This window comes from Lissotriton helveticus, chromosome 12 (genome assembly GCF_964261635.1).
Source record: "Lissotriton helveticus chromosome 12, aLisHel1.1, whole genome shotgun sequence".
Lineage (NCBI taxonomy): Eukaryota > Metazoa > Chordata > Amphibia > Caudata > Salamandridae > Lissotriton > Lissotriton helveticus.
Window position 1 is genome coordinate 305,138,180 of NC_136073.1, and position 23,312 is coordinate 305,161,491.

The 23,312-nt window shown below is 44.6% G+C and overlaps 1 protein-coding gene across 4 annotated transcripts in view; it reads left to right on the forward strand.

Moving 5' to 3' along the window:
• LOC144797772 (fatty acyl-CoA hydrolase precursor, medium chain-like) overlaps positions 1-23,312 on the forward strand; it is a 300,448-nt gene that overhangs the window by 35,166 nt on the left and 241,970 nt on the right. For 3 of the 4 annotated variants that reach the window (XM_078668531.1, XM_078668534.1, XM_078668533.1), the window contains exon 3: positions 20,500-20,710. In XM_078668531.1, the coding sequence (XP_078524657.1) occupies positions 20,500-20,710 (211 nt within the window). The remainder of the gene's footprint in view (positions 1-20,499; positions 20,711-23,312) is intronic. The other variant, XM_078668532.1, reaches the window with a different exon arrangement.

Sequence of the window (23,312 nt, forward strand, 5' to 3'; positions counted from 1 at the left end):
TGGCTGCAAAACAGCTCTGCTCCGCCACCCACCCCGCCCAAAATAACGATAAAGAACGGCTGCCATGATTGGTTGCGGAATGACCACGACGGAGCTACGAAATGGTGCTGCTCTCATGCTAACCCCAGCTTCAGTCTGAAACATCCAGAAACACTGTAGACTACCAATTCGATCAGTTCCGGTAGCGCCCCAATGTAACCCGGTAGAGAAGAACTAGCCCTCCCCTCTTTGACTGATGGTTCTTGTTGCCTGTCCCTTCTGTTGTCATTTAACAGAACTATTTAGCCTGCTGAAAGGGGTTGTGTTCCGACCGCTGGTTGGTGGAGACATTTTGACTATATTCTGTACCTGCGTTGTCGCGTAATGCGTCATATGACGCGCCGCGTTAGCGCATCCGGAAGTCATCCGGGGCGCGCAGCGCGTAACGTAAGCATAACAAGTCATGTGACTTGTTAATAAAACTTTTCATTGGTTCATTTTACTTTTCTTATTGTAATGATGAAAGGCTTGGTCATATGACCTAAAAATTACGCTTTTCATTACTTCCGAACATTATTTTTTCTTAAATATATGTTATAATGTTCCAGGCTAATGTACTTTCCCGGAAATTTTACAACTGTCCTGCAAGTAAAATATATTCTTTTTTCGAGAAAAAGAGCGTTTCTTCGTCCCATGACGGAGCCGTTGAGCAAAAGAGGGTCGACCTGCTGTCTTAGTCGCCGATACGCCTGAATATGAGATTCTTATCGATCACTTTATGTTGCAGGAATAGAAAACACAACAGCCCTTGACCATTTATCTTTACTGCGTTCCTTCGTATTATACCTTTTACCCTTCATGTAATTGGTCTGCTTTATTTCACTTGCCTTTTAATGATTCTAAAACAGTGACTATTATTAAAAACTTTACCAATGTATATACTACTACCATGTTTTCTTTTAAAAACCTTTATTGTGAAAATTTCATTATAGAAATACGAGCCTATAACCACGTGGGCCGGCCACGGAGCAAACTATAATCGTATATGATGAATAGACATTTACACTGTAGAGGAACGTAACGGGCGGGCCATTAGGTTGCAAGAACTAAGGTGTCTAACAGTTACGGAATCGGTGGACGTACATTTTATAATTAAAATACGACAGGGCCAGTTACAATAAAATTATCTAGATATACATTTGCGGGCAAGTACCATGGGTGACGTTAATTCGAACTTTCAACAGTACAGTAATCAATAACACATCAGAACTTAATATCAATAGGGATGTCGAAATATTCAATCAATTCTCGTCCCCGCCCGCCATGTGCTTCAAAACTGCATACGTATCTCGTGATTTCAAGGTTCTGCAACCAGTACACAACAAGGAGTTACGAGTCCCATTTATTCTGGCGCCATTTTGGGCGAGGACGGGCAGGTCCAGGATATAGTCAAAATGTCTCTACCAACCATCGACTATGATGATGTTCATATGCTGTATTTATTAGAGTAACACTCAGATGTCCACATGAAATAAATTTGCCACAATCTAAACATGTCATTTTAATCTTTCCAAAGTTCTTCTAAATATTTGGGACCGTTTCCCTTGCCTCTGAAGCTCTCAGTGCCACTTCTTTGATGAATGTACTAGCAGGTCAGGGGTTCTCCTCCAAATCTCTCTTTTATGCAGCACTATAATTAATTGGTGCCACCTCTCCATATGACGATGCATGGTATAGTTACCACAACTATATTTTTTTTCGGTTCCTCTAGAGAGTTCATCGTGGCAGATGAAGCGTGTAACGTACCGGGCATTTACCTTTTTTTGCATGTACAGGAAAGGAAAAAAAAATCGAGCGTCCGAGTTCTAAGGTGTCCCAGGGCCATTTTAGTGGACCAGGCCCAAATCCAAAGAACAGGCCGCCATTTTGAGAGTCCTGTTGCAGCCGCCTGTCGCTGTAGCATCAAGAGCAGCCGAAACTCAGCTGAATGGCAACTGAAACGGTAAAGGGGCGCCCCACTACAGCAGACGAGCCAGGCCCAAATCCAAAGAACAGCTATCTCACAGGCTAATGGGGCGACCCACGCCGAGTTTCAGCATTGTAGGATGACCACACAAGTACATCAACTTGCTAGACATCACCTCGGTGCCATCCGGATCTCGGCGCCCCACTGCAGATGAAGTGCCTCTCAACTATGAAACCACCACGGTGACATCCGGATCTTGGCGCGTTGTGCTGCCTTCGGCCTATTCGCACATCGGTCCGCTACTGACGCCATCTCACAGGCTAATGGGGCGACCCACGCCGAGTTTCAGCATTGTAGGATGACCACACCAGTACAGCAACTTGCTAGACATCACCTCGGTGCCATCCGGATCTCGGCGCCCCACTGCAGATGAAGTGCCTCTCAACTATGAAACCACCACGGTGACATCCGGATCTTGGCGCGTTGTGCTGCCTTCGGCCTATTCGCACATCGGTCCGCTACTGACGCCATCTCACAGGCTAATGGGGCGACCCACGCCGAGTTTCAGCATTGTAGGATGACCACACCAGTACAGCAACTTGCTAGACATCACCTCGGTGCCATCCGGATCTCGGCGCCCCACTGCAGATGAAGTGCCTCTCAACTATGAAACCACCACGGTGACATCCGGATCTTGGCGCGTTGTGCTGCCTTCGGCCTATTCGCACATCGGTCCGCTACTGACGCCATCTCACAGGCTAATGGGGTGACCCACGCCGAGTTTCAGCATTGTAGGATGACCACACCAACTTGCTAGACATCACCTCAGTGCCATCCGAATCTTGGCATCTCAACGCCTAGTGGTATCTTCCATACAAAAAATATTGTTACGCTGCCTTTGGCCCCATTCGCACATCAGTCCGCAACTTAGACATCACCTCGGTGCCATCCGGATCTTGGCATCTCAGCGCCTTGTGGTGTCAGTCAGAAAATATTGTTGTGCTGCCTTCGGCCTATTCGCACATCGGTCCGCTACTGACGCCATCTCACAGGCCAACGGGGCGCCCCACGCCGACTTTCAGCATTGTAGGATGGCCACACCAGTGCGGCAACTTGCTACACACCACCTCGGTGCCATCCGGATCTTGGCATCTCAGCGCCTTGTGGTCTCTTCTACACCGGAAATATAGTAGAAAATATTGTTGCGCTGCCTTTGGCCCCATTCACACATCAGTCCGCTACTGACACCATCTCACAGGCCAACGGGGCGCCCCACGCCGACTTTCAACATTGTAGGATGGCCACAGAAGTGCGACAACTTACTAGACACCACCTCGGTGCCATCCGGATCTTGGCGCGTTGTGCTGCCTTCGGCCTATTCGCACATCGGTCCGCTACTGACGCAAACTCACAGGCCAACGGGGCGCCCCACGCCGACTTTCAGCATTGTAGGATGGCCACACCAGTGCGGCAACTTCCTACACACCACCTCGGTGCCATCCGGATCTTGGCGCGTAGTGAAGCTGCAGCAGCTGCAAATAAGCTTCAGACAGTGTTACAACCGCTGCTCAGAACTCTCAACTATGACACCACCTCGATGCCATCCGGATCTTGGCGCGTTGTATTGCCTTCGGCCTATTCGCACATCGGTCCGCTACTGACGCCGCCTCACGTGCCAACGTATTTTCTCCGCATTTTATACCCTATGCCGCATAACAGGTCATGTGACTTGTTTATAAAACTTTTCATTGGTTCATTTTACTTTTAGTTTCCTAATGATGGAAGGCTTGATCATATGACCTAAAAACAACACTTTTCATTGGATGAAAACTTTTTTTTTCCCCCAAACGATGAAAGCCCCACCTTGTTTCTGGATGTTTCAGACTGAAGCTGGCGTCACCATGAGAGCACCACCATCTCGTAGCTCCGTCGTGGTCATTCCGCGAGCAATCATGGCAGCCGCTCCCCACCAGAAGCCTGCAGGAGTCGGGGCCCCCAAAACTTTTGATGAATTCTCAAGGCGGAGGGGACGCTTTCGAGAATGGGGTCCAAGACCTAGCAGACAAGCGTCCGATTTCCAAGGTGTCCCAGGGCCATTTCAGTGGACCAGGCCCAAAAAGGAAACAGCCTGCCGCCATTTTGAGAGTCCTGTGACAGCCGCCTATCGCTGCACCGCAAGAGTGGGCGCAACTCAGCTGAATGGCGGATTTTGACACAGTGGACCAAAAGCGGACGGAATGGCAACTGAAACGGTAAAGGGGCGCCCCACTACAACAGACGAGACTCCACCTGGAGAGGCCCGTTCACGCCGCCTCCCCCGGGGCGCTCCACGCCGTTATTCGGAGCAGCATTGTAGGATACCAAAACCAGTGCGGCAACTTACTGGACATCACCTTGGTGCCATCGTTCTGCTGCCTTGGAACTATTCGCACAACAGTTTGCTACTGATGACCCACCCCCCGCGACGCCCCACGCCGTTATTTGCTGGGTGGCAACTTACTAGACATCACTTTTGTGTCATCTAGATTTCGGCGCGTTCTGCTGCCTTGGAACTATTCGCACAACAGTTTGCTACTGATCACCCACCCCCCGCGACGCCCCACGCCGGAAATCTGGACGTTGTGCTGCGTTGGGACTATTCGCACAGCCGACCGCTACTTCGTTGTTTTTCTCTAAAAATGTTTATATGTTATTACTATTTTTGTTTTCTTGTATATATTTATAAATTATTAAAGTTTTATAATCTTACTACTTTGTCGGAGTGCTATATATTTTTAATGTGACACATAATTGTAAAAACTTTGATGTACAAAGAGTCATCCCTGGAATCTTCCGCTTCACGCTCGGTCCCCTCCCCAATCACAATACAGAATGGTTTTCAGATAATAGCAACGCTTCTGCTGTGACGGATCTCATCGAGTGTGGGCCTTGATCTACTATAACTCCTTTGAAGACGGGTGATTCTTTACAGCTGTGGCCATAAACTACATCTGCAGGGCTAGCTGATAGCCTAGGACCGGCCTGGACAATCGGACACAGAGGAAAAGGAGTGTCAGAGGGTGCGGTAGTGAATAGGGCGAAAGGGAGGTGTCGGGCGGGCACAGGGTGTGATTCTCAGGGAAGAACAGCGCAGATGGGGGGAGGTTTATTACCCATGCATAAAACAGAGAGCGGGGGTGACCACTGCCTGGGGGAGATGCTTGCGAGGGTGGGGAGCCATGCTAAGGATCGACAGCGTTCACAGAGTGGATCTGGTCAAGGCATCTAAAATGGCTGCCGTGCACGACAAAAGTGTGGCATTTGAAAAAAGACAAGATGGCGCACACAATGTTTTTCAACAATTCCTGATTTCCTTCGAATCGAACGTTAACAGACGTTGGGGCATATTACCAAAGTTAAGCGATATTTATCCCTAACGATGCATTGCAAAGATTTTTTTACCGTCAGAAATTATCGCAGATAAACCTTGCTATTATCAAGGTTTATCGCAAATACGATAAAAAACGAGCGCAATGCATTAATGTCGCTGAAAACTCCGCGATATTCATGCATTACCGAGCTAATGCTCTTAGCCATGTTATCCACCTCCCATTGGATAACATGGCTAAGAACTGCTCAGGGCAGCTGTTACTTTTTGGAGATATTCGCGCTTATCTCGAATATTTCCAAAAGTTGATAATAGGAGATAGCGATGTTAGCGACTGTTTCCAGTCGCTAACATCTTGGCATGCCCACTTTGCATGTCATTAGTGATAAATATCACTCACATGCAAAGTGGGACCCAAGATGGTCGCTATCTCCTACTAGCCGTCGCTAACTGGTGTTAGCAACAGCTAGGTAATACACATATAATTTTATCTCCGCGAAGCGGAGCGCTGTTACAGATATATATCTTGTTTTTGAACGTTAATTTCTCAAAATGCACTGAAGCACATATATTGAGACATAGCAAAGGCACATCGGGCTACCAGTCCCTAATATTTTACCAAGTTTCGTGCAAATCCATTCAGCCGTTCGATTATTATTATTATTATTTTTTTTTGCCCCGCGGGGCCCTTTTAAAACCTCCACATCAAACCTAGGGGGTCAGCGAGGATCTACTATGCCCCCTTATGGTCATCAGCCGTTCGATTATTATTATTATTTTTTTTTTTGCCCCGCGGGGCCCTTTTAAAACCTCCACATCAAACCTAGGGGGTCAGCGAGGATCTACTATGCCCCCTTATGGTCATTTGCCCCTTCGCTTTGGCCTCCTCTTGTCTCTCGATCCTACCGAGAGACAAGATGGCGGCCGCTACGGACTGTTTGGAATGTTGACAGACGCCAGAGAACCAATCAGCTTCGCTTCACAAAGCTCCGTTGCGCGAAAAGTACGCGTCCTGGGCCGCTGCCCGGTCCGCTGTTACAGATATATATCTTTTTTTAAACGTTAATTTCTCAAAATCCACTGGAGCACATATATTGAGACCTACAAAAGGCACATCGGGCTACCAGTCCCTACAATTTTGCCAAGTTTCGTGCAAATCTATTCAGCCGTTCGGGCTAAAAGTGAGGCTAACCGCCCTATGGAAAAATCAATGTTAAAAACACGTTTTGGGACCCCCCTTTTTTCTCGGCCCCCCCTTGACGAAACCCCCCCAAATTTTCAGGGGCTGCTCAGAAACAAAATGTGCCATTTTCCTGAAAATTTCAGCCAATTCCGTCCACAAACGCCAAAGTTATTAGACATAGAATTTTCAAAAAACCCATAGGGAAAAAATCCTAACTATATATACCTACTGGCGACCGCCAGTAGGTAATATATATATATATATATATATATATTCACTTAAAAAAACATAGGTTTCAGGCCTTATATAGTTAGGAATTAGCATTTAAAAAACCATCGAAATTGCTCCTATATAGTTAGTTGTACTAACTATATTTCGCGCACCGGCAATCCACTGCTGATGATGTCACATAATACATCATTCATGACATGGTCAGTGACATCACTGATGACATCTCAAATGACATCACTGATGACATCTCATTTGACATCACTGATGACATCACTGATGACATCATCCAGTGACTGTGTGTGTCTGTAAAGTTTAAATATGTTTTACATATTGAAGAATGAGTGGATGTATAAGTGTCTGGATGAAGGATTAGTAGGTGCGTGACTGACTGTATGAGTGAGTGATTACATGTGTCTTACTAAATGCATGGGTTAGTGACTAAACTGTCTGAATGTGTGCATCAGTATATCTGTTGTTGTGTAAGCTGCTGCATGTGTTGATCAGTAGCTATATGAGTGGCTATATGGGTTATTTATTGGTTGCCCAAGTATTTGAATGGGAGACTGAGTGTGTGTGTGGGTGGCTGGGAGGTGTGTGACTCTGTGCATAGATGTGTGAGCAGTTGATTCACTAAGTGTATGAGTTCAAGATTGCATGTGGAAACAGCTATATGGGCGGTTGACTGTGTGCATGGGTGTGTTGGTGAGTGAATGGATATCTCAGTGCTACATGTCCAAGTAAGTACATTTGTAAAACACAGTGCATGTGAGAGTTGGCATATATAAATGACTATACATAAGAGCCAGTGAATGTGCGAGTGGCTGTATGGATCATTGTGTACTTGTATCAGTGATTGTATAAGAGAGTAAGTATGTGTTAGTATATGTTTGAATACGTATGGTGTTGTGTTTATAACTGTGTAGTTGAGGAAATGGAAGTGTGATTGATTCTTTGCATGACTGACTAGGTGTGTGAGTAACTCCATGGATGAGTGGCAGTGTGTGAGTGTCTGTATAGGTGTATGAGTGCATATGATAGCGTTGTATTGATGAGTGACTGTATGGGTGAATGAGTGAATGTGTGTGTAGACCTAGGAATCAGTGAGTGCGTATGTAGTAACTGGTATTGGTGTGTCAATGGTTTCAAGAATGGCAGTCTGTATTTAACACTGGGTGTAGCAAAAGTTATATTAGAGTGTGAGGAGGTGCATCGTATTATCACATGAATGATATCATCAGTGATGTGATCAGTGATGTCAAATGAGATGTCATCAGTGATGTCATCAGTGATGTCATTTGAGATGTCATCAGTGATGTCATCAGTGATGTCACTGACCATGTCATGAATGATGTAATATGTGACATCATCAGCAGTGGATTGCGGGTGCGCGAAATATAGTTAGTACAACTAACTATATATAAGCAATTTCAATGGATTTTAAATGCTAATTCCTAACTATATAAGGCCTGAAACCTTTTCAAGTGAATTTGCAAGGTTTTTAAAATGCTAATTCCTAACTATAGAAGGCCTGAAACCTATGGTTTTTTAAGTGAATTTGCAAGGTTTTTAAATGCTAATTCCTAACTATATAAGGCTTGAAACCTATGGTTTTTTCAGTGAATTTGCAATATTTTTTAAATGCTAATTCCTAACTATATCAGGCGTGAAACCTATATTTTTTTTCAATAAATTTCAAAGGTTTTGTAAATGCTAATTCTATTAGCGGATAAGGTTTATATATGTTATTATCCTTCTGGGACCACCTGAGCAGCCATCTTGTTTCTCAGGAGAAGTGAGGCACAAGAGAGCACAAAACAAGAGTGGAAAACGCGAAAAGGGGGCAGGGTTGAGACCTCCTGACCCCCTAGCCCTTCTCAGGGGGTCCCAGATGGACCACCAAGTGCAAACATTTTTTTTTTTTTTAAATCGCAGGGTACACGCACGGTACGCGTACCGCACGCGTACAGTGCACGTACCCCGCGATTTTTTTTATTTGGTTTTTTTTTTGCCCTTGGGGGTCCTTTTGGGACCCCCTGAGAAGGGCTAGAGGGTTGGGGGGTCTCTACTCTGCCCCCTTTTCGTGTTTTCCACTCTTGTTTTGGGCTCTCTTGTGCCTCAGTTCTCCTGAAAAACAAGATGGTGGCCAACACTTCCTGATTTGGACAGTTTGGAATGTTGACAGTCGACTGCCAGTCAATCAGAAACTCGCTCGCGCACATAAGGGTATGCACACGTACGCGTACGGTATGCGTACCGTACGCGTACGGTGCGCGTACGGTGAGCGCATATAGATATATAATTTGCTCAAATTCAATTTTCTCAACAACTACTGCAGGGATTTTCACCAAATATAGAAAAGGCACTACTGCATACCTGTCCCTGCCATTTTGCCAAGTTTGGTGTAATTTCGTTCAGCCGTTCGGGCTGTAGCCGTGTCTAAAGATCCCATAGAAAATGCCATTTGAAAAATTTCAAATTCAATTTTCTCAAGAACTAATGGAGGGTTTTTCACCAAACATAGCAAAGGCACATCCGCATACCAGTCCCTACCATTTTGCCAAGTTTGGTGTAATTCCATTCAGCTGTTCGGGCTGTAGCCGCGTCTAAAGGTCCCTATGGAAATTAACATGGGGAAAACACGTTTTGGGACCCCCCTTTCGGCCCCCGCTTGATGAATCCCCCCGAAACTTCCAGGGAAGGAGCGGAGCGGAGCTGGCCAGAATTCTGGAAAATTACACACAGATTCCTCAATTGGCGCCAAAGTTATTCCCAATAGAATGTTGAGCGCATATAGATATATAATTTGCTCAAATTCAAATTCTCAACAACTACTTGAGGGATTTTCACTAAATATAGAAAAGGCACTACTGCATACCTGTCCCTACCATTTTGCCAAGTTTGGTGTAATTCCGTTCAGCCGTTCTGGCTGTAGCCGTGTCTAAAGGTCCCATAGAAAATGGCATTTGAAAAATTTAAAATTCAATTTTCTCAAGAACTACTAGAGGGATTTACACCACACATACAAAAGGCACTGCTGCATACCAGTCCCTACCATTTTGCCAAATCTGGTGTAATTCTGTTCAGCCGTTCGAGCTGTAGCCTTGTCAGAATGTCCCTACGGAAATTAACATGGGGAAAACACGTTTTGGGACCCCCCTTTTTTCTCGGCCCCCGCTTGACGAATCCCCCCGAAACTTTCAGGAAAGGAGCGGAGCGCAGCGAGGCAAATTTAAGGAAAATTACAGGCAGATCCCTCAATCGGCGCCAAAGTTATTCCCAATAGAATGTTTGGAATTTCCTATGGTAACTAGGTCCTAACTATATATACCTACTGGCGACCGCCAGTAGGTAATATATATATATATATATATATATATATATATATATATATATATATATATATATATATATATATATTCACTGAAAAAACCATAGGTTATAGACCATATATAGTTAGGAATTAGCATTTAAAAAACCTTATTTTACTCACACAAAACCATTGAAATTCCATATATAGTTAGTTGCACTAACTATATATCGCGCACCTGCAATCCACTGCTGATGATGTCACATATTACATCATTCATGACATGGTCAGTGACATCACTGATGACATCACTGATGACATCTCAAATGACATCACTGATGACAACATCCAGTGACTGTATGTTTCTGTAAAGTTAAAATATGTCTTACATATTGAAGAATGAGTGGATGTATAAGTGTCTGGATGAAGGATTTAGTAGGTGCGTGACTGACTGTATGAGTGAGTGATTAAATATGTCTCACTGAATGCATGGGTTAGTGACTAAACTGTCTTAATTTGTGCATCATTATGTCTGTTGTGATGTAAACTGCTGCATGTGTTGATCATTAGCTATACGAGAGGCTATATGTGTTATTAATTGCTTGCCCAAGTATTTCTATGGGAGATTGAGTTTGTGTGGGGGTGGCTGAAAGGTGTGTGACTCTATGCATAGATGTGTGAACAGTTTATTCACTAGGTGTATGAGTTCAAGAGTGCATGTGGAAACAGCTACATGGGCAGTTGACTGTGTGCATGAGTGTATTGATGAGTAAATGGATATCTCAATGCTACATGTCATAGTAAGTACATATGTAAAACACAGTACATGTGAGAGTTGGCATATATAAATAACTGTGCATGAGAGCCACCGAATGAGTGAGTGGTTGTATCGATCATTGTGAACTTGTATCAGGGATTGTATAAGAGAGTAAATATGTGTTAGTATATGTTTCAATAAGTAAGGTGTGTTTAACTGTATAGTTGAAGAAATGGAGATGAGATTGTTTCTTTGCATGACTGACTGGGTGTGTGAGTAACTCCATGGATGAGTGGAAGTGTGTGAGTGTCTGTATACACTGAGTGTATCTAAGATTATATTAGAGTCTGAAGAGGTTTATCGTATTAGCACAAGAATGATGTCAAATGAGATGTCATTAGTGATGTCATCAGTGATGTCATTTGAGATGTCATCAGTGATGTCATCAGTGATGTCACTGACCATGTCATGAATGATGTAATATGTGACATCATCAGCAGTGGATTGCAGGTGCGCGATATATAGTTAGTGCAACTAACTATATATGGAATTTCAATGGTTTTGTGTGAGTAAAATAAGGTTTTTTAAATGCTAATTCCTAACTATATATGGTCTATAACCTATGGTTTTTTCAGTGAATTTTCAAGGTTTTGTAAATGCTAATTCCTAACTATATATGGTCTATAACCTATGGTTTTTTCAGTGAATTTCAATGGTTTTTTAATAGCAAATATCATAAGCTGTCGAATGTCAAGTACGTGGTAAGTGAAAACATTTTTGTGTTTATGCACACTGATCTGCTTTGAATGGTGCCCCCCCCCCCTCATTTCTATTAGGAGTACTCTCTCTTTGCAGATAGTGAAAGGTAGTTAACGCAGGTCTTTGCCCCCATTGTAATCCGTCGTGCCTGCTTCTCTCTCCATTTGATTCATTGTTATCCAAGTATTTACTGTTTTAGAATTAGTTCTCTTTGGTTCATTCTCTATTTACAAACAAACACAGAGTCGCAATACTCTGTTTAGTCTTTGCAGATAACGAAAAATCGTGTAAAAAAAAAGAAAAGGAATCGAGCAAAATCAGTAGGCCACTAATGGGATCTCTTTTTGACCTCGCTAAAATAGAAACATTAGGAACAACCCCTCATGACAAATACAAAACTAGTGAGATGAACTGAACTCCACACAATGATGGCTGCAAAACAGCTCGGCTCCGCCACCCACCCCGCCCAAAATAACGATAAAGAACGGCTGCCATGATTGGTTGCGGAATGACCACGACGGAGCTACGAAATGGTGCTGCTCTCATGCTAACCCCAGCTTCAGTCTGAAACATCCAGAAACACTGTAGACTACCAATTCGATCAGTTCCGGTAGCGCCCCAATGTAACCCGGTAGAGAAGAACTAGCCCTCCCCTCTTTGACTGATGGTTCTTGTTGCCTGTCCCTTCTGTTGTCATTTAACAGAACTATTTAGCCTGCTGAAAGGGGTTGTGTTCCGACCGCTGGTTGGTGGAGACATTTTGACTATATTCTGTACCTGCGTTGTCGCGTAATGCGTCATATGACGCGCCGCGTTAGCGCATCCGGAAGTCATCCGGGGCGCGCAGCGCGTAACGTAAGCATAACAAGTCATGTGACTTGTTAATAAAACTTTTCATTGGTTCATTTTACTTTTCTTATTGTAATGATGAAAGGCTTGGTCATATGACCTAAAAATTACGCTTTTCATTACTTCCGAACATTATTTTTTCTTAAATATATGTTATAATGTTCCAGGCTAATGTACTTTCCCGGAAATTTTACAACTGTCCTGCAAGTAAAATATATTCTTTTTTCGAGAAAAAGAGCGTTTCTTCGTCCCATGACGGAGCCGTTGAGCAAAAGAGGGTCGACCTGCTGTCTTAGTCGCCGATACGCCTGAATATGAGATTCTTATCGATCACTTTATGTTGCAGGAATAGAAAACACAACAGCCCTTGACCATTTATCTTTACTGCGTTCCTTCGTATTATACCTTTTACCCTTCATGTAATTGGTCTGCTTTATTTCACTTGCCTTTTAATGATTCTAAAACAGTGACTATTATTAAAAACTTTACCAATGTATATACTACTACCATGTTTTCTTTTAAAAACCTTTATTGTGAAAATTTCATTATACAAATACGAGCCTATAACCACGTGGGCCGGCCACGGAGCAAACTGTAATCGTATATGATGAATAGACATTTACACTGTAGAGGAACGTAACGGGCGGGCCATTAGGTTGCAAGAACTAAGGTGTCTAACAGTTACGGAATCGGTGGACGTACATTTTATAATTAAAATACGACAGGGCCAGTTACAATAAAATTATCTAGATATACATTTGCGGGCAAGTACCATGGGTGACGTTAATTCGAACTTTCAACAGTACAGTAATCAATAACACATCAGAACTTAATATCAATAGGGATGTCGAAATATTCAATCAATTCTCGTCCCCGCCCGCCATGTGCTTCAAAACTGCATACGTATCTCGTGATTTCAAGGTTCTGCAACCAGTACACAACAAGGAGTTACGAGTCCCATTTATTCTGGCGCCATTTTGGGCGAGGACGGGCAGGTCCAGGATATAGTCAAAATGTCTCTACCAACCATCGACTATGATGATGTTCATATGCTGTATTTATTAGAGTAACACTCATCTGTCCACATGAAATTAATTTGCCACAATCTAAACATGTCATTTTAATCTTTCCAAAGTTCTTCTAAATATTTGGGACCGTTTCCCTTGCCTCTGAAGCTCTCAGTGCCACTTCTTTGATGAATGTACTAGCAGGTCAGGGGTTCTCCTCCAAATCTCTCTTTTATGCAGCACTATAATTAATTGGTGCCACCTCTCCATATGACGATGCATGGTATAGTTACCACAACTATATTTTTTTTCGGTTCCTCTGGAGAGTTCATCGTGGCAGATGAAGCGTGTAACGTACCGGGCATTTACCTTTTTTTGCATGTACAGGAAAGGAAAAAAAAATCGAGCGTCCGAGTTCTAAGGTGTCCCAGGGCCATTTTGGTGGACCAGGCCCAAATCCAAAGAACAGCTATCTCACAGGCTAATGGGGCGACCCACGCCGAGTTTCAGCATTGTAGGATGACCACACAAGTACAGCAACTTGCTAGACATCACCTCGGTGCCATCCGGATCTCGGCGCCCCACTGCAGATGAAGTGCCTCTCAACTATGAAACCACCACGGTGACATCCGGATCTTGGCGCGTTGTGCTGCCTTCGGCCTATTCGCACATCGGTCCGCTACTGACGCCATCTCACAGGCTAATGGGGCGACCCACGCCGAGTTTCAGCATTGTAGGATGACCACACCAGTACAGCAACTTGCTAGACATCACCTCGGTGCCATCCGGATCTCGGCGCCCCACTGCAGATGAAGTGCCTCTCAACTATGAAACCACCACGGTGACATCCGGATCTTGGCGCGTTGTGCTGCCTTCGGCCTATTCGCACATCGGTCCGCTACTGACGCCATCTCACAGGCTAATGGGGCGACCCACGCCGAGTTTCAGCATTGTAGGATGACCACACCAGTACAGCCACTTGCTAGACATCACCTCGGTGCCATCCGGATCTCGGCGCCCCACTGCAGATGAAGTGCCTCTCAACTATGAAACCACCACGGTGACATCCGGATCTTGGCGCGTTGTGCTGCCTTCGGCCTATTCGCACATCGGTCCGCTACTGACGCCATCTCACAGGCTAATGGGGTGACCCACGCCGAGTTTCAGCATTGTAGGATGACCACACCAACTTGCTAGACATCACCTCAGTGCCATCCGAATCTTGGCATCTCAACGCCTAGTGGTATCTTCCATACAAAAAATATTGTTACGCTGCCTTTGGCCCCATTCGCACATCAGTCCGCAACTTAGACATCACCTCGGTGCCATCCGGATCTTGGCATCTCAGCGCCTTGTGGTGTCAGTCAGAAAATATTGTTGTGCTGCCTTCGGCCTATTCGCACATCGGTCCGCTACTGACGCCATCTCACAGGCCAACGGGGCGCCCCACGCCGACTTTCAGCATTGTAGGATGGCCACACCAGTGCGGCAACTTGCTACACACCACCTCGGTGCCATCCGGATCTTGGCATCTCAGCGCCTTGTGGTGTCTTCTACACCGGAAATATAGTAGAAAATATTGTTGCGCTGCCTTTGGCCCCATTCACACATCAGTCCGCTACTGACACCATCTCACAGGCCAACGGGGCGCCCCACGCCGACTTTCAACATTGTAGGATGGCCACAGAAGTGCGACAACTTACTAGACACCACCTCGGTGCCATCCGGATCTTGGCGCGTTGTGCTGCCTTCGGCCTATTCGCACATCGGTCCGCTACTGACGCAAACTCACAGGCCAACGGGGCGCCCCACGCCGACTTTCAGCATTGTAGGATGGCCACACCAGTGCGGCAACTTCCTACACACCACCTCGGTGCCATCCGGATCTTGGCGCGTAGTGAAGCTGCAGCAGCTGCAAATAAGCTTCAGACAGTGTTACAACCGCTGCTCAGAACTCTCAACTATGACACCACCTCGGTGCCATCCGGATCTTGGCGCGTTGTATTGCCTTCGGCCTATTCGCACATCGGTCCGCTACTGACGCCGCCTCACGTGCCAACGTATTTTCTCCGCATTTTATACCCTATGCCGCATAACAGGTCATGTGACTTGTTTATAAAACTTTTCATTGGTTCATTTTACTTTTGGTTTCCTAATGATGGAAGGCTTGATCATATGACCTAAAAACAACACTTTTCATTGGATGAAAACTTTTTTTTTCCCCCAAACGATGAAAGCCCCACCTTGTTTCTGGATGTTTCAGACTGAAGCTGGCGTCAGCATGAAAGCACCACCATCTCGTAGCTCAGTCGTGGTCATTCCGCGAGCAATCATGGCAGCCGCTCCCCACCAGAAGCCTGCAGGAGTCGGAGCCCCCAAAACTTTTGATGAATTCTCAAGGCGGAGGGGACGCTTTCGAGAATGGGGTCCAAGACCTAGCAGACAAGCGTCCGATTTCCAAGGTGTCCCAGGGCCATTTCAGTGGACCAGGCCCAAAAAGGAAACAGCCTGCCGCCATTTTGAGAGTCCTGTGACAGCCGCCTATCGCTGCACCGCAAGAGTGGGCGCAACTCAGCTGAATGGCGGATTTTGACACAGTGGACCAAAAGCGGACGGAATGGCAACTGAAACGGTAAAGGGGCGCCCCACTAAAACAGATGAGACTCCACCTGGAGAGGCCCGTTCACGCCGCCTCCCCCGGGGCGCTCCACGCCGTTATTCGGAGCAGCATTGTAGGATACCAAAACCAGTGCGGCAACTTACTGGACATCACCTTGGTGCCATCGTTCTGCTGCCTTGGAACTATTCGCACAACAGTTTGCTACTGATGACCCACCCCCCGCGACGCCCCACGCCGTTATTTGCTGGGTGGCAACTTACTAGACATCACTTTCGTGTCATCTAGATTTCGGCGCGTTCTGCTGCCTTGGAACTATTCGCACAACAGTTTGCTACTGATGACCCACCCCCCGCGACGCCCCACGCCGGAAATCTGGACGTTGTGCTGCGTTGGGACTATTCGCACAGCCGACCGCTACTTCGTTGTTTTTCTCTAAAAATGTTTATATGTTATTACTATTTTTGTTTTCTTGTATATATTTATAAATTATTAAAGTTTTATAATCTTACTACTTTGTCGGAGTGCTATATATTTTTAATGTGACACATAATTGTAAAAACTTTGATGTACAAAGAGTCATCCCTGGAATCTTCCGCTTCACGCTCGGTCCCCTCCCCAATCACAATACAGGATGGTTTTCAGATAATAGCAACGCTTCTGCTGTGACGGATCTCATCGAGTGTGGGCCTTGATCTACTATAACTCCTTTGAAGACGGGTGATTCTTTACAGCTGTGGCCATAAACTACATCTGCAGGGCTAGCTGATAGCCTAGGACCGGCCTGGACAATCGGACACAGAGGAAAAGGAGTGTCAGAGGGTGCGGTAGTGAATAGGGCGAAAGGGAGGTGTCGGGCGGGCACAGGGTGTGATTCTCAGGGAAGAACAGCGCAGATGGGGGGAGGTTTATTACCCATGCATAAAACAGAGAGCGGGGGTGACCACTGCCTGGGGGAGATGCTTGCGAGGGTGGGGAGCCATGCTAAGGATCGACAGCGTGCACAGAGTGGATCTGGTCAAGGCATCTAAAATGGCTGCCGTGCACGACAAAAGTGTGGCATTTGAAAAAAGACAAGATGGCGCACACAATGTTTTTCAACAATTCCTGATTTCCTTCGAATCGAACGTTAACAGACGTTGGGGCATATTACCAAAGTTAAGCGATATTTATCCCTAACGATGCATTGCAAAGATTTTTTTACCGTCAGAAATTATCGCAGATAAACCTTGCTATTATCAAGGTTTATCGCAAATACGATAAAAAACGAGCGCAATGCATTAATATCGCTGAAAACTCCGCGATATTCATGCATTACCGAGCTAATGCTCTTAGCCATGTTATCCACCTCCCATTGGATAACATGGCTAAGAACTGCTCAGGGCAGCTGTTACTTTTTGGAGATATTCGCGCTTATCTCGAATATTTCCAAAAGTTGATAATAGGAGATAGCGATGTTAGCGACTGTTTCCAGTCGCTAACATCTTGGCATGCCCACTTTGCATGTCATTAGTGATAAATATCACTCACATGCAAAGTGGGACCCAAGATGGTCGCTATCTCCTACTAGCCGTCGCTAACTGGTGTTAGCAACAGCTAGGTAATACAGATATAATTTTATCTCCACGAAGCGGAGCGCTGTTACAGATATATATCTTGTTTTTGAACGTTAATTTCTCAAAATGCACTGAAGCACATATATTGAGACATAGCAAAGGCACATCGGGCTACCAGTCCCTAATATTTTACCAAGTTTCGTGCAAATCCATTCAGCCGTTCGATTATTATTATTATTTTTTTTTTTTGCCCCGCGGGGCCCTTTTAAAACCTCCACATCAAACCTAGGGGGTCAGCGAGGATCTACTATGCCCCCTTATGGTCATCAGCCGTTCGATTATTATTATTATTTTTTTTTTTTGCCCCGCGGGGCCCTTTTAAAACCTCCACATCAAACCTAGGGGGTCAGCGAGGATCTACTATGCCCCCTTATGGTCATTTGCCCCTTCGCTTTGGCCTCCTCTTGTCTCTCGATCCTACCGAGAGACAAGATGGCGGCCGCTACGTACTGTTTGGAATGTTTACAGACACCGGAGAGCCAATCAGCTTCGCTTCGCAAAGCTCCGTAACGCGAAAAGTACGCGAAGCGGTGCGCTGTTACAGATATATATCTTTTTTTGAACGTTAATTTCTCAAAATCCACTGAAGCACATATATTGAGACCTAGCAAAGGCACATCGGGCTACCAGTCCCTACAATTTTGCCAAGTTTCGTGCAAATCCATTCAGCCGTTCGATTATTATTATTATTATTTTTTTTGCCCCGCGGGGCCCTTTTAAAACCTCCACATCAAACCTAGGGGGTCAGCGAGGATCTACTATGCCCCCTTATAGTTATTTCCCCCTTTGTTTTGACCTCCTCTTGTCTCTCGATCCTACCGAGAGACAAGATGGCGGCCGCTACGGACTGTTTGGAATGTTGACAGACGCCGGAGAACCAATCAGCTTCGCTTCACAAAGCTCCGTTGCGCGAAAAGTCCGCGAACCAGAGCGCTAACCGGTCCGCTGTTACAGATATATATCTTTTTTTAAACGTTAATTTCTCAAAATCCACTGGAGCACATATATTGAGACCTACAAAAGGCACATCGGGCTACCAGTCCCTACAATTTTGCCAAGTTTCGTGCAAATCCATTCAGCCGTTCGGGCTAAAAGTGAGGCCAACCGCCCTATGGAAAACTCAATGTTAAAAACACGTTTTGGGACCCCCCTTTTTTCTCGGCCCCCCCTTGACGAACCCCCCCCAAATTTTCAAAGGCTGCTCAGAAACAAAATGTGCCATTTTCCTGAAAATTTCAGCCAATTCCGTCCACAAACGGCAAAGTTATTAGACATAGAATTTTCAAAAAACCCATAGAGAAAAAATCCTAACTATATATACCTACTGGGGACCGCCAGTAGGTAATATATATATATATATACATTTTTGGGGCTTAATGTAAATATTTAGGATGTACAGATAACTAATGTGTATAAGATATAAATAGCATGTTGAAATTTTTGACTCGATTAGGATCTGTTTATATAATTCTGGGTTTGGACAATATAGATGCTTATGTAAGGAATTGAGGTAACACCCATTTGTCGAAAGTATTGCAAGGGGAAGGTTTTGTGTTTTTTGCTGTTGTTATTTCCCTGCCTCCTCTCCTCTCCCAGTCAGTGAAACAGTGAAGGTTTTGGATCCTACATCTACCCAGCCCGGATCTCAACAACAGGGAAAACAGAAGAGGTTGGCTGGACAGGAAAAATTAACAAAAAAATTCTACAGACACGCAGTCCATATGTACCACGTGACCACTGGATTTGTATTCCAAACACATTTATTTTCTTTTTTTACTAAGATTCTTAAAGTTTCAAAAAAACACAAGCACAAACAAAATGACCATCAAAACAGTGGGTTCATGTACACAGTATCTACAAAAATACAATTTTACAAATGTACAGTACTTACAACAATCGAGTCAAACGAGGCAAATAATACCACACCAAGACAATAAAACATGAAGTGATTCAATGAAATTGCAGTTATATACAGTGCAATAATAATGCATGAAACAGAGAGAAGAACCAGTCCTTAGAACTATGAAACCAAGGGACAGGCGGGATTGAGATGGAATTGGGTGCCTGCCTGTCTACCAAAGCCTGAGGTCAAGTATTTATAGAGGGTTGCACTACTAGGGTCCAAAATAGTGAATTAGTTGTATCCTAGCGGCACCCTTTGAAATTGCCACAGGGTGGGAATGTCGACGCGTTTCGAACCTGGATGTTATAGGTTCTCTTCAGGACAGGGACTGGGGACGGTGATTCTGTAAAGACATACGGAGTGGGTGTCAGATATGTATATCATCATCTCCTCTCCCTGCATTTCAGTATTCAGGGACCCTCTTCTATTTATTAAATCATCCCATGAAACCACCCATTCATTTTGATTCATAACCTATCTATTAACAATAGTAGAGATGGTTTTGCACCAAAATGTAACACCATCTGAAAGGCGGCATTAAAAGAAGTGTTTTGGTTTCACCTTTCTTTTCCAACTTTGCATGTGCACTGCACTATACAGCACACATACAAGGTAGAATAAAAGTTACAGATAGCACTTTTTTAAATGAAAGACATCCTACAGGTAGGATTTCGCAATCTGGGATTGTCATTCATTTGGACAATGTATGGTCGCACGTTTGCAGAGAAGGTTTTTCCAGGTAGGTTCCCCGAGCACGTTCCTTGTCAGGTACTCATGCAACCATTAGAAGCAAGATATCATCATAAAGATTTTGAATGTACACATATTCTTCCAGGAAATTCTTTTCACATAACACAAATCCATGACTGGATACACCAACTTCAATAACAAGATTGTGTGAATGCAATAGTCATTTGAACTTTTTGCTTACCTTAACATTTTTTGTTTTTATTGTTAGCAGGAAAAGAGACGATTAAGCCACCTCTGGTTACCACCAAATATGGACAACTCCAGGGAAAACTATTCAGTGTTAAAGGAACGTCCCAAGAGATTGAGGCCTATTTTGGAATCCCTTTTGCAAAGCCCCCTATTGGACAGCTAAGATTTTCTCCACCACAGTCTCAAGAACCCTGGAACAATCTCAGAGATGCATCTTCTTACCCGCCACTGTGAGAAAATCACTTTTGCTTTTTGTGTTACCATATTAGAAAGTGTGTTATCATGAGTATGAACATGTATTTGACACTGTATCCAAGGCACAGCATTACAGTGGGCAATATTAAGGCAGGCATTAAGTGGAGGGTAACAACATTTGAAGGGTGCAGAAGTTAACGAAGAAGTGGAGAAGTCTGGGGTGAAGGAGGTATTTGCATGATATATAGAGGGGTAAATAAACAAACAATGATGGCCAGGGCAACTTGTTATCGCACAATCCAGTGTAGTCAAAAGTAATTTCAAGAACACTGAAGACAGTTTACAATTGCCCACCTCAAATTATGGGTTGCCACTATAAAACCACAAATAATTTAACAAGAAACAAGAAGCATTGAGAGGCAACATACACAAACTCTAAGGTGTTGAAATCACAAATGCTCGATGTATACACTTGAGTCGGGAGGAAATCTTTGAATGTTCAATCTTTTATTTTAGATAAAATGCTGGACAGCCAATACAGCCAACGCGTTTCACCCGTTGCGGGCTTCTTCAGGGCATCCAAAAGGAGAAGCGCTCCTCTGGAAAGTGTTTTCAATTTTGGAGTTAATAATGAGAAAAACGAACTACAAGCTGTGTCTATCAAATATCTTTTACGTGGCTCAGAGTTAACATGAGATTTTAAGTAAAAAAGGATCTTATTTCTTTCCTTCAATAAAGAACTTGAATGTTGTGCAGCACCAACAACTGTTTGGCAAGAGTAAGGCAGAAACGGTGCTAATGATGTGGGACCATCAACCACATCTTAGACCCGACCCGCACTTCGTTCCGGCATCTCGTTCACCATGGATTCAATTGGACAGCATTTATGCCTTACTTTTACCAAACAGTGTATTGGCTGTCCAGCATTTTATCTGAAATAAAAGATTGAACATCAAAGATTTCCTCCCGACTCATGTGTATACATCGAGCATTTGTTTAAGTTGCATTTGTTTATGTTGCCTCTCAGAGCTTTTTGTTCTTGTTCATATACAGAGGGGTGTTGTATAGTATCGAAGGATACAAAAACAGCATACTGCTAAGCTTTCCCTATTTGTTATGTTATGTTGATTTGGATAGCGCACTAATCACCCGAGAGGTTATCCAGGTGTTTGGGCAGGTGTGTAGGTGTGTGGCCTAAGGTGCTTATATGAAGAACCTGATCTTCAGCTTCTTGCAAAACTCAAGAAGTGTGAAGAGAGGAGGCTCTAATGTGTTTTTGGAGGTCCTTCCATGCATTGGGTGAGATGTAGGAGAATGAGCAACCTCCAGTTTTGCTTTTGTGGATGCAGGAGTGTGTGCGAATGAGAGTGAGGCCGAGCGTTCATGTCTTGCGGGTTGGTGAAAATGTATGCGGCTGTTCAGATATTCTATTTCTTTGTTTTTTAGGGCATTGTATGTATGCTTGAGAAGTTTTAATTGGCTGTGCTTCTGAATGGGGAGCCAGTGAAGCTTCCCGAGGTGTGGTGTGATGTGGATGTGGCGTGGGAGGTTGAATAGGAGTTTTGCCGCAGTATTCTAAATGGTCTGGAGCCTATGTAGGAGTTGTTTGGAGATTTTGGCATAGAGAGTGTTACTATAGTCCAGCCTGCTGGTGATGAGTGATTGCGTGATGGTCCGTCTGGTGTTCTGAGGCAATCATTTGAAGATCTTTCACAGCATGCATAGGATGTTGAAGTAGGAAGTGCTCAATGGCTGATCTGAGCTGTCGTATTGAGCTTGTCATCTAGGATGATCCCTCTATTTCTTTTGTGGTGTGTGTGTGTGTGTGCCGGTCCTAGCTTCGATGACCACCAGGTGGGATCCTGTAGTGAGGCCTTGTTGCCGAAAAACAGTACTTCTGTCTTGACGGAGCAGAGCGTAAGGCAGTTGTGGTTTGCATCCAGTCTGCTACTATGGTCATGCAGTTGAGGAAGTTTGTTCTAGTGGTGTTTGTCTTGTCTGTCAGAGAGAGGAAGAGTTGGGTTCCTTCGGCGTAGGAGATGATGGTGCTGTCTTGTGATACGGATGATGTTGGCAAGAGGTGTCATGTATATGTTGAAAAGGGTGGGGTGGAGGCACGATCCCTGTAGGAAACCGCATATCAGTTTCTTGGTCTCTGATCTGAGGGGTGAGAGCCTGACCCTTTGAGTTCTTTCCATGAGGAAGGAACATATCCATTTGAGAGCAGATCCTTGTATGCCAGTCTCATGGAGTCTTCTGATGAGAGTGTTGTTGGAGACAGTGTCAAAGGCTGTGGAGAGGTCGAGCAGGACAAGGCCCACTGTTTCTTCTTGGTCCAGTATTATTCGAATGTCGTTTGTGGCTGCGATGAGTGCTTTGGTTCTCTCTAAATCCTGATTGAGTGTTGTCTGGAAGATGGTGAAGGTTGTGGATTGTTGTGAGTTGCTTGTTGATGTCCTTCTAAATCACTTTGGCTGTGTAGGGGAGGAAGGAGATGGGTCAGAATTTGTTCACTTGATTCAGGTCGGCTGTGGACTTGTTGAGGAGGTTATTGATTTCTGCAAGTTTTTATTCATCTGGGAACGTGGCAGACGTGATGGAGGTGTTGATGTGGGTCACAGTGGTGCTGATTGCTGA